Source organism: Cynoglossus semilaevis, chromosome 20, assembly GCF_000523025.1.
Source record: "Cynoglossus semilaevis isolate Cse_v1.0 chromosome 20, Cse_v1.0, whole genome shotgun sequence".
Classification (NCBI taxonomy): Eukaryota; Metazoa; Chordata; class Actinopteri; order Pleuronectiformes; family Cynoglossidae; genus Cynoglossus; species Cynoglossus semilaevis.
The window spans coordinates 3,963,810-3,974,888 of record NC_024326.1 but is presented as its reverse complement, the minus strand read 5'-3'; the positions used below and the strand labels follow the sequence as shown (position 1 = coordinate 3,974,888).

The 11,079-nt window shown below is 38.4% G+C and overlaps 2 protein-coding genes across 2 annotated transcripts in view; both read right to left on the bottom strand.

Moving 5' to 3' along the window:
* eif4g1a (eukaryotic translation initiation factor 4 gamma, 1a) overlaps positions 1-8,370 on the bottom strand; it is an 18,024-nt gene extending 9,654 nt beyond the window's left edge. Inside the window, 13 exon segments of the mRNA XM_017042433.2 lie at position 1; positions 3-207; positions 286-361; positions 607-699; positions 938-1,089; positions 2,782-2,892; positions 3,835-3,934; positions 4,237-4,419; positions 4,668-4,688; positions 5,139-5,171; positions 5,397-5,477; positions 5,552-5,678; positions 7,929-8,370. The exon segment at position 1 is cut by the window's left edge and continues 616 nt beyond it. Of these exon segments, the coding sequence (XP_016897922.1) occupies position 1; positions 3-207; positions 286-361; positions 607-699; positions 938-1,089; positions 2,782-2,892; positions 3,835-3,934; positions 4,237-4,419; positions 4,668-4,688; positions 5,139-5,171; positions 5,397-5,477; positions 5,552-5,626 (1,131 nt within the window). The 5' untranslated portion in view covers positions 5,627-5,678; positions 7,929-8,370.
* Positions 8,371-9,838: 1,468 nt separating this feature from the next.
* Positions 9,839-11,079, bottom strand: part of tfa (transferrin-a) — a gene marked incomplete in the record, with an annotated part of 5,060 nt that continues 3,819 nt past the window's right edge. Inside the window, 4 exon segments of the mRNA NM_001294244.1 lie at positions 9,839-10,083; positions 10,169-10,367; positions 10,526-10,695; positions 10,797-10,863. Of these exon segments, the coding sequence (NP_001281173.1) occupies positions 10,037-10,083; positions 10,169-10,367; positions 10,526-10,695; positions 10,797-10,863 (483 nt within the window).

Below are 11,079 nucleotides of genomic sequence, written 5' to 3'. Positions count from 1 at the left end.
CAGTGGTAGGTGCTATTGCAGATGGTGGGGGAGTGGGAGAGTGCTGGTCCTCAATGAGTAAGGATTGATCCACTGTATCAGCTGTGGTTGATTCAGCGCACACTGTTATCTTGTTGTCCACTTCCTGTTTGGCTTCCACCACAAGCTCTGTATCTGATGTGGCTGGAGGTGGCGTTTCAGTGCTGACATGAGGTTCCATGTTTTCATCTGGTCAACACAACAAATTTAAGTATCACATATGGAACACTACAGTTGTACGTGACACTATATAGAAGAAGTTCTTACCTTGTCTTGTCACTGTGGTGACAGGCTGTGTGACTTCACCATTGGTCTGTGCAGCACTTAAATCTCCTATAGATGCCTAAAATAATTTAAAAAAAAAAAAAACATTTTTCAGGAAAATCATTAAATAGAAGTTAAGCTGAAAATTATTATATACCCTCTATTAACCAACTTCCTTGAACCTTGATTTTATGGTAACCCATTTTAAGGTGTATTTGAACTTTCTTAAAAAAATAAAATAAAGATGTTCCCCTAAATTCTGTTACCGTTGATTAAACATTAAAAAAAACGTTTTTTTTTTTAAAGTGTCAGCAGCCTTTTTACCTGTGGGGGAGTCGGAGTGGTGGTGGACCTCGCACCTGACATTATTTCTTCTGTTATGTCACGCCCACCCTGGTTGGGGTCTCGTATTCTTATCTTTGATGTAAAAAAAAAAAAAAGTTAAGGAAACAACATGATTTTACAGACTACATGACACATTCCAAACACCAACAACATACTGCTGCTACCTAATTTAATAATTACTTACTACTTTTAACAGCAAAAGAGAAAGTTCCACATTAAAAAAGACAACACATTTGCTTTCTTTCTGTCTCTATTCATGTTTTGTTCACTAACAGGACATGTGTTAGGGCTTTTTGTTTGGAAACAATACCGGTTTACGTTCCCGCTTTACTGGGCCTTGCGACTGTGCCGGTGGTTGCTGGGGAGGCGGGGCTTGTTGCTGTTGCTGGGAGGTGTTAATGATGACCGGTGCAGTCTGGACAGATGGAGGGTACTGTGGCTGGGCTGGATAGTATGCTCCGGCTACAGAAGAAACAAAAGAATAGGCGCGAGTTAAAGGGGAAGGCATTCCACTGCAATTTTACAATCATCAGTCAAGTCTTGTATGTTTATACGGTTATGTGCATCAGGTAAGAAATTCATTTGGCAAAACAAGATCTGTGTTTTCAATGCTTTAAATTAGAGTCAATCTCTTAACACTCATAAAATCAGAAGATCTATGGATGTAGGTCAATCAGGTCAATCAATCAGGCCATCAATTGCTCACTTACCTGCCACTTTATTAGGAATACCAGTTAAACCAATTGTTAATGCTAATATCCAACGAACCACTCACGTGGCAGAAACTCAAAGCAAGGAGGCATGGTCCAGATAACAAGTATATAAACAATGGGTGACTCGAGTGGCTGTAAACAAGGCATTCTTCCTTGTCAAACGATGTGATCTAGTGGGACACTTTATTTTCTAGTGGGATACATTTTTGTGTTTGAAATACCGTATGTGAGAAAAGGTCAACATGGTTATCTGCTGAGCGCCAAAAACACAGGGTTTTATTCATTCACTTTTTATAGGTGGTCATGCCTGAGTTGTAAGTGGTTTCAGTTGGTGATGCCTTTCATCATCTGGAACCAAACTGTTCATCCTCTTCTGACATCAAAAAGGCATTTCCTGCACCAAGACAACTGCCAATGACTGGCTATTGTCTCTCTTTTTTTCCTCTTCACTGCTTCCTTGGACCAACTGGTCACATTTTGTATGTCTACAAGCATAAATGCAATCATTTTCTGCCTTGTATATGGCTAAGGGGCTAGTGAGTGTTTGACTTGTACACACAAACCACACACAATTAAAAGGTACAATGCATCTTTGGATCAGGAAAAAAACCCCACTATAAACAGACACCAGAGCCCCCAAGGTAAATTACTCTTCAAGGGTACTAAATAAAATGTGGGTTTTTTTTTTGTTTCACAAGGCAGTTTTAAATGTATCTTGGACTGATTTTATGTGAAACACTGTTTGCTGTGTCAATATTTTATACCTTACGTAAAAAACAAAACAAAATATATTGAAGTCAAAATATACTTGAGGCCCTTCCATCCAGAAAGACCCTTATTTCTGAAAGCAAAACAATTATCAGCAATCATAAAAACAGCAAAGGTAAAAACCCTGTATTCATTGGGTATTAATGAACAACATGACACTTGGCATGCACTGGTGTTCTATTTCCCTTGCCAGGATTCATAAATGAAATGTGAAATTTTGGTCATCATCAGAGAAAGTAACAAACTCACATGGGTGAAGCTGAGGGAGGCATATTTTGGTTATTCCAAAACACTGGAAAATCAGAAATGGAAAGTTTTTGTACTCCCAGATAGACTGCTGGGGTTCTTTGCTAATGGCAACATTAATGCTAAGTAAATGTAGCACCCCTGCTGGATCAGAAGCTAACTAGTTCAGATAAACTGTGTACATGGCTAAAAACCCTTGAAAATGACATTTGAATTTTTACAAAGTTTGAATTTGTTTTGACTTCAAAGGTAAAAGTCAGAATCCTGGTTTGTCTAAGGTGACATGTAGTAACAATTTACCCTTATAAATAAAATTTAATTAGTAGTAGTTATTTCTGTGGCTTGCTGTGGACAGAAAGACAAAGCAAAAAATGGCAGTAAAGACAGAAAGAGCCACTGAAGCCACACAAGCAAACAAACTACTCACCAGGGTAGCGCTGGGAGGTAAGAGGAGCACCGTGGAGAGAGAGGCGGCCATTCTCTCGGCCGCCCCCTCTCCCTCCACCACCCCGCCTCTCCCTCGCAGCGAGAGAGGCATCTGAACCCACGCAGCAAGGAGAGGAAGAGAGAGGTTGGTAAGAAGGAGAGAGGGCAGGAAGAGACTGGTGTAGAGTAATGTAATAAGAGAATCCAGAGGAGGTGGGATGTTAAAGAGGTTCCACAAAATAAGTAAAGAATTTATTGGGAGAATTTGTCAATGTTCAAACAGGATAGGTTTGAGTTACAAAACCTATATATTGATATTACTCATGTAGTCAAGTCCAAAAATCTGTTGAAACAGATAAGTTGAAAGAAAAAGTTGAAAATCTGTAGAACATATTAGTCGTCATTAAATTATTAACTGTACCAGGGGCACATGACCTAAACACCACCATGACAGAAATGAATAGTTGCTAATAGGCTGCAGGTTCAGTGAGCTTGAAGACAAATGCAAAATGACTGCACCAAGACTGTAAAATTTGATTGACTCTTACTACAAACATTACATTTACTGTTCTCTGAACCAAAAGGAGTATTTACACCAAAGGTCTCGATAGATGAAAGCCTGACTACTTAAACCGAGACGCAACTCATTCACCTTCTCTTACTGGTTCACTGCTAATTCCTGTCCTTACAGCTTCATTGTGACGTAATATGCCGCAAAATAACCTTGTTTCATAATAATACTGATATGTAAGACTAAAATCATTATATGGAACCCAAGAGTTGGTGACAAGAGAGACTACAGACAAAAAGAATACAAGCCATAGTAGAAGTAAGCAGTTCTTCTTATACTGCTGGGTTTTGCCCCAGAAAAGACAACACAAAACCAGCCATGCAAAATCCATATCACAAGCATAAAAAAGTGTACAAATAACATTAAATACAAACATGGAGCAGACACATTAATTGTCAAAAACAACTAAACAGTTACTTGTCACAAAACACTGATATCATTTTTGTAATTTTTGTGATTGTTTGTCCCAAACACACAACTTACCATAAGTTGGGTAATCACCAGGACTGGTTCCTGGATAAAAGCCTGCCGTACCACTGCTCACAGAATACTGCTGAGTAGGAGGCATGAATGGGGCCCGGTACTACAGAAATAAAATGAAGAGTAAGTCAGCACAAAAGGCTGCACAACTGAAGAGCATAGTGTTGTCTATTTAGAATCTATGGAAAAAGATGATTAAGACAATTCTCACTCCTAACATTTCACAACAGAAAAGGTAAACATCCCCAAATTAGGCTTTTGTTCTGCATATTTTATTTCTGCCAGGTTTTTAAACTGAGCAAGTTAAAAAAAGAATGAAAAAATAGGAGATTAAGCCATAAATTACAGCAAAAATGACAACTTGTGTGCCTTTGAAAATATTTGTGATTTCTAATGTAAACCCACCTGCCCATGTGGAGGGATGAAGTAGCCCTGAGGAGAGCCAGCAAAAGACAGCTGCTGCTGAGGTATCATCATCATCTGGGAGCTGGGCTGGTAGACGTGGGCAGGTCCAACAGGACGTGAGCCACTACTTCCTTGTACTCTTGGAGCACTGGTTGGCATGGCTGGTCGGTTTGGAAAGTATGTCTGGGAAGAAAAAGAAGAAACAGATGAATGATAACTGGATCGTAATCTATGCAAACTGTGTGTCCATTTAATGTCTTGCTACGGTAGTGCTAACCCAGGTCTAAAAAGCAGCTCTCAGCTGCATAGCAGAAAGCTATTATCTGTGTATAAAGTCACTCAATTCCTGGGTTATGTTCTGTATGTCAGGTGTTCCTGCCACACTGAGGTTAGCCCAAAGAGGAGTGGGGGACAAAGAGAAAAGTGGTTACCTGTAGTGCTCTGTATCCACCCTTCAGCCGTGCAACATATGAGCAGAGAGCAAGAGAGGAATTGAGTTTAATGTGAAACTGAGGAGCAAGCAACAGACAATGAAGAAGATGGGGACCACAAGGTGGATGGGGAGGAGTAAAGGGTAACAGTCTTTCTTTAGAATGCTGCAGGTACCTAAAAAAGGCAATCACTTTATGCTCTAGCTTGTCTGATATACAGCGTGGGATCAAATGAGCAACAGCTAATAAAATGAACAGAATAGTGAATAGTTTCACTTAACCACTGCATGCAATTTCACAAAAAAGTAGTGATTTGTCAAAAACTAGCTTTCAAATAAAAAATGTTTTGTAGCATTTAGAGAAATACACATTTCTAAAATAAGGTTAAGAATGTTACCGAGATGTGATACCAAGAGCATGCAAGAAATGAAGTCATGGAAGAAATATCAAAAAGGGGGGGCTGGTTAGTACCTGTTGGTGTAAAGTACGAGGCCCTGCAGCAAACTGGGAGGACAGCAGGAGAGGAAATAAGTGAACATTTACACTCAAGAAGAAAGATGGCCAATGGGTCATACAAACACGTGCATATATTAGCAAGTGTTACTGCTCTAGCAGGTGTCTGTGTTTTTGTGCAATTGCAGAAAGGGGAGGGTTTTTTTTAAGGCAGAAGATGGCACAGTTACATAAAGTGATTACAGTGAGTAGGCAAAACAATACATGCTGCGATACCTGTCTTGCCTGTGGTGTTGGGTTCATTTGTGGAGGTGAAGCAAAAACAAGAGAGGGGGGCTGTCCAGGGCCGTAGGCAGCCTTTAAATGGATGGAATAAATGTGTTAAGTACTTCCCAAAATAGTGTTAACTGTAAGACATCAGAAGTTCTTACCTGTGTCAATCCAGGAGAAGGGGCAGGGTTTGGGACGGAAGAAGGTCCCGTTATAGGCTGTGGTGGTTTATTCATTTCACGCTATTTTGTGGTTCTGCATCAGTGTGGCGTTGTGTTGCCAGCCTTTCTGAAGAAACCAGGAAAAATGGCATGCAAAGAAAAACAGAATTACACATTAGAAAAAACACAACATGGATTTAATACAATAACTTCTATTCCAAAGAGTTTTAAACATAGCGCACATGAATTTCATAGTAGCCATACAGGTCAAAAAGCAGTAACATCAGCCAAGACAAGTTGGTGGTAACTTCTCAACAAACAGTGAGGGTGTGGTCTGCGGTTTTGCCTTACGTGTGATAACATTTTGTGAATTCTAGTTTGGCTTTCTTTTTAATGATACAGGCTGTAAGATCCCATTTCTAAACACTGAGACACTTGACTAGAGTAAACTAATGACTACCAACTTTGACAAATCAACTTTTGACAGCTGACCTCCACTCATTGGCAAAACTTCCTACTGAAAGACATTTCTGAACTTCTAACCCTAATCTGACGAAAGCGCAGATAACGGTATCTCGTACTTAAAGCTTTAAGAAAGAAAGAAAGAGTTAGATATTACAGTTATTAAACTGTTAACCTCCTAAAGATATACTAATTGTTTGTTTGAATATTGTTTGACTACAACAAAACTAGTTGCTTCAAATAGAATACAGCGCAACCTCTTATTTATGTACATTATATAAGCTAAAAGACAATCATACAATATACAAATAAATGCTGATGATTGCTCAAAAACCATTTACTTTTTATTTTTAAAAAAAATAATAAAAATAGCTTACTGCAAAAGGGAAGCCATGCAACTTTAACATTTAAGACATTTTAAAAGCAAAGGTTGAAGCACATCTGCTTAATAAAAATCTTTAGAGACCTTAAAGTTCTAACCAACTGGTAATTCAGTTGCCATGGATTACTTAACTGCAGTAAAATTAGTACATAAATATAAAGACTTCAACATACCTAAATGATGTTGATAATGTGAATTATGTGGCATGTCATGCAATTAAATGAAAATTTCAATGGATCATTAACATATGCACAGTCATACCTGGTGGTTTCCGGCTAATGACAAGTGTCATTTGACGACTTTGAATTCATAAATCTTGATTCATTTTAATGCAACCTATACTTCATTATATTTAACACGGTTTCATATAGCTACGAGGAGTTCAAGAAATAAAATAGATACCTTTGGGGGCAAAGTTCAATTACTGTGACTTATGCCTGGGGTTTACATGCGACAATAACCCATTCAAATAACTATTAGAGAAAATAATATAGGTTCTTCAATAATATTGCAATTAGCATGTCCAAATAAATCGTGCCTACATGCTAGATTTATTTTTTAAAAACTTGTAAATACGATTGGCAGACGTGTCACACTATCCACCTGCTGTTACAGTGAACTACCATTAGCCACTAGCTGGTAAAATGCCTTTAATAGACATTATATCTTTTCAGAAAACAGCCACGCCTATTAGTCCGTGGTGACTGTCAGCAACTCTATGAAAAATCTATTGATAATTCGACTTTATGAGATTATTTTTCTACGAAAGCTAAACCACGTTTTATCGTCAAAATCGTTCCACTGGCCTGCTAGCAGGTCAGCCATGAGCCGGCTAACGTTACGTGTCCCACTATCGGACATAAGTCCTGGTTGGGCTACGTGGCTCAATGCCGAGTTCTATTCCATCTTTAGAATTTAACAACGCATAAAATACCTTTTATTTGATTGATTTGCTACGTGTTACCTCAAAGGACATCCGTAGAAACAACTGAATCGAATGTTTGGGTGATCTTGCAACACTTGACAGCGATTGGGTTACAGTTGTGCCATTGTTGGTTGAACGTTAGCAGTAGAAGTTCTGTCCTGTCCTCCAAGGCCGTACACGTTGAACAGCGAGGTTACATCAACACGGCACAAATTTAAACTTACTAGTTCACGTGTGCAAAGGGAGCGATCCCTCAACATTGTCAAATTAGTATAGGACAAAATGTTAAGGCATATTTGATGACATTAATTTATTAGCTTTCCTGCTAATTCTCAAAGCCGAAGTGACACAAGAAAGGCTAATCCTGGCTATAAACTATAAAGCTTTCTTCTCAATTTTTATAGTACTACTCTATACTTACAGTACACAATGACGTTAAATGTTCCTCTAAATTTGTTCTCTTCGAAAGCATACTTTGTTCCACATTCCACTACTAGCCCTCCCAGCGTGTGGACTGACACCCACCGGGCCTGCAAGCCGCAGCTAGCGTTACCTAGCCTAAGTGCCTTTGACAAAATGAAGTCATTTGTAGGTAGTTTTACGCTTACCGGGAGTCAGTAATAAATATGTAGTTACGTTTGAACTCGGGTCAGTCTTCAGTTAGTGGAAGTAGTTGTGTAGTAGTTCCCGTGTCTTTACTCCAAAAACAGGCAAAAGTGATGCCCTTTCTTAGTGCTAGTTACTAGCGTGCTAATAACCGGCAGCCGCTGCTGATGTTGCTGTCACTTCACTTTAAATCCCCGGGCGTGCAAAATGTGACAGCACTCAAATTCTAAAGATAATAGTACTTCGGGAGTACTACTGACAACACCGATGGCCCCCAAACAAGCCTCTGGACCGTTGGTCCATGATCAGGGCGTCGATGGTGACGGATTGCCAGGTTGAGTACTAACACCACTGCCGTTTGTGCAGGCTCAGCGCGAGGCCATAGTGCGGTGTTTCTGCTGTGTGAAGCCGGTGCGCCTCCAAGTCGCATGGGTAACTTCCGGGAAATTAAAATTTTATGCAGTCTCCGCGGTCATGTGACACAGGAGTCAAAACCAGCCTCGACAGTGCAAGGTTACTGAAGTTGGTTTCATAAAAAAATATATTTCTGAAGGTACTGGGACTGCAGAAAAGCAAATAGTCATTTATACTTTAATAAACCATACGATGTGAATGATTTCCATCTGCTAGGTTGCTGCCTTCCTTTTCCAACTGGGACACATTTTTGAAGAATCCCTGACATCTTTCACCAGAACCGTACAACGCAGATACGTTGTATGGTTCTAGTGAAAACCAGAACCATAATAATTGATCAAATTAATTGTATTTTTCTTTCAGTTCATAGTGAGTGAGAATAATACACGATATTGTTTGGGGCTCCAAAATTTTATATAAACTGTTATTTGTTAACTGTGTCACATTAGGTTTTCTAGTAACTGTCATACACGTGCAATGTATTATGAATGGATAACGATTTAAAATATTAATGAATGTGACACACCCGGTTGTGTTCTGTAATATTTAAACTTAATAAGTTAAAGTTTAGAAGAAACCGATAAAATTAAGCCGTTAATATTCGTAATGTATTAAATAGATGGAAACTATCAACCATCCATTGTGGCGCTGACACTTTACATGTATTGATTTATAACAGTTTGACAGAAAAAAACGATAGAAGGGAGTTCATTATTCTGTTTAACTTTGAACATGTGCTTCAGGTGTGGACATACATTCTGTAAATGATACATAATACATAACACACAAAGGCACAAGCTCCTACCAATGGACTTATACAGATAATAGGATAGTCTAATGACACGTCACTGCCTTTTCACATGTGTTTACATGAATAAAAACGTTTTAAATAGCTTACAAATAGGGTGACAAGATATGGTGTTTGTTTGTTGAAGAGAATGTGTACACACTGAGATGTTTCCTACTAAAAATTCTGCAAAAGGTGCATTGACTTTTAATCTTTAATCTTTCTTTTGTCTACATGATGATGTTAGAAAAGCCATGACCTACAAATAAGGCAGATAAGAGGCCAACCATTAAGCAATAACTAAAGGGGAACTCTTTTGCCAAAGAAACTTTTTTCCAGCTATGTTCACATAGCCCACAGAATATGGTCAATATTAGCCCACAGAAGAGCTTAAGTTCATGCCAGTTTATCAAATCTAACCAATCACTACAAGTAGGCAGGTTCTGGTTATTATACATTACATTATTATTATATATATTATTGTCCCTTTACAAAGAATTAAGTTACGTTACATTGTATAGTTGCTAACTTGGTCAATAGAATCAAAAATATTAAACAACTATTTAAACTGTATACAGGTAAAAGTCTTTTTTAGCAGCCATTGTACAATGTACTGATGAATTATTTTGTTGATTGTCACGGTCATTTAGGTTGTACACATTTCAGCAAAAATGAATCTTCCAGTATGTACACAACAGTCATCAGACAATGTCAAATGAAAGAAATATTTTATTTAAACAGTGAAACACATTCTTTTTCACTTGTTGATGTAAATTGAATTGCAACTTAATCTATTACAGGTTTACAGAAGATAATGGTTTGAAGAGCAGTATTGAAATACTGTATGTGTGGTTGAAAGGACAGATGTTTCATCATGAATCATCTGAGGTACCACAACGTCCATGATTATTATATGTTATTCTGGCATGGGTGGAAAGTGCAGGACCTCTCCAGTTCTATCAAAGAAGGGATAAAACACATATAAGTGAAAGGAAAGCCTGATAATATGTTTTGACTTTTTGAAATTACAACAGCACAAACCTGAAGTGTTTTCTTCACATTTTCGGAGGGATTTCATGACTTTCATGTACTCCTCTCCCAAAAACTGTTCAAAGTTTTGTCCAATTGGAATCTCTTGGAGACACTGTGTACGGTCCTTGAACAGCATATTTTTGGCAGCGTAAGAAGCTGAACTGAACATCTGAAATTCGGCGTTACCGTCACTGGTTCCGTATTTACCCTGTTAATACAATCATTTTAAAACTGTTAGGTTGTTTCCATACTAACCTCAGGTCTTTAAGCCTCTTCAAAGAGAGTGTGAGTTCACTTTTGTGCAGTGTGTTGATTGGGACAGAAGGCAAAAGCAGACAATCAATTAAATATTATATTCTCTCTGACCTGCTCCGTCTTCAGAAATTTAACCACATCATCCCTCTTCTCTGGACGAGTCACAACAGCATGTGCTGGCACTTTAGCCAAATGACATTCAGAAAACTTGTCTATTGGCACTGGAGCTTTTCCAGGGCAGATCAATTGGTAGTCATCAAGATTTAAGTTTAGACCCATGCCTGTGGGAAGAAGAAAAGAAATAATACATATTATAGTTGTATTTGTTGGTTTTCCACTGCTGGGAGCTGATGTTATTCGTGGTGGGTTCATTGCTGCTCACCATTGCTGTTGTCAATTAGGACTGAGTATTTGGTGAAGGCAACATCACCAACACCATCCGCAAGACATCTGTGACGGCACACACAACAAAAATCTTAAGATTCTGACCCTAGTTTTATAATGGGGTCATACAAAAAAAGCTGGAACTAACAACTTGATCTTCATGTTGGAACACAACCCTTTTTCAGTTGGTGATTTCTGCATCCTACACACTATATGTTTTAAACATTTCAAAAAAAAAGCAAAAACCATCTTTTGGGAAATAATACTACAAGTGCCTACTT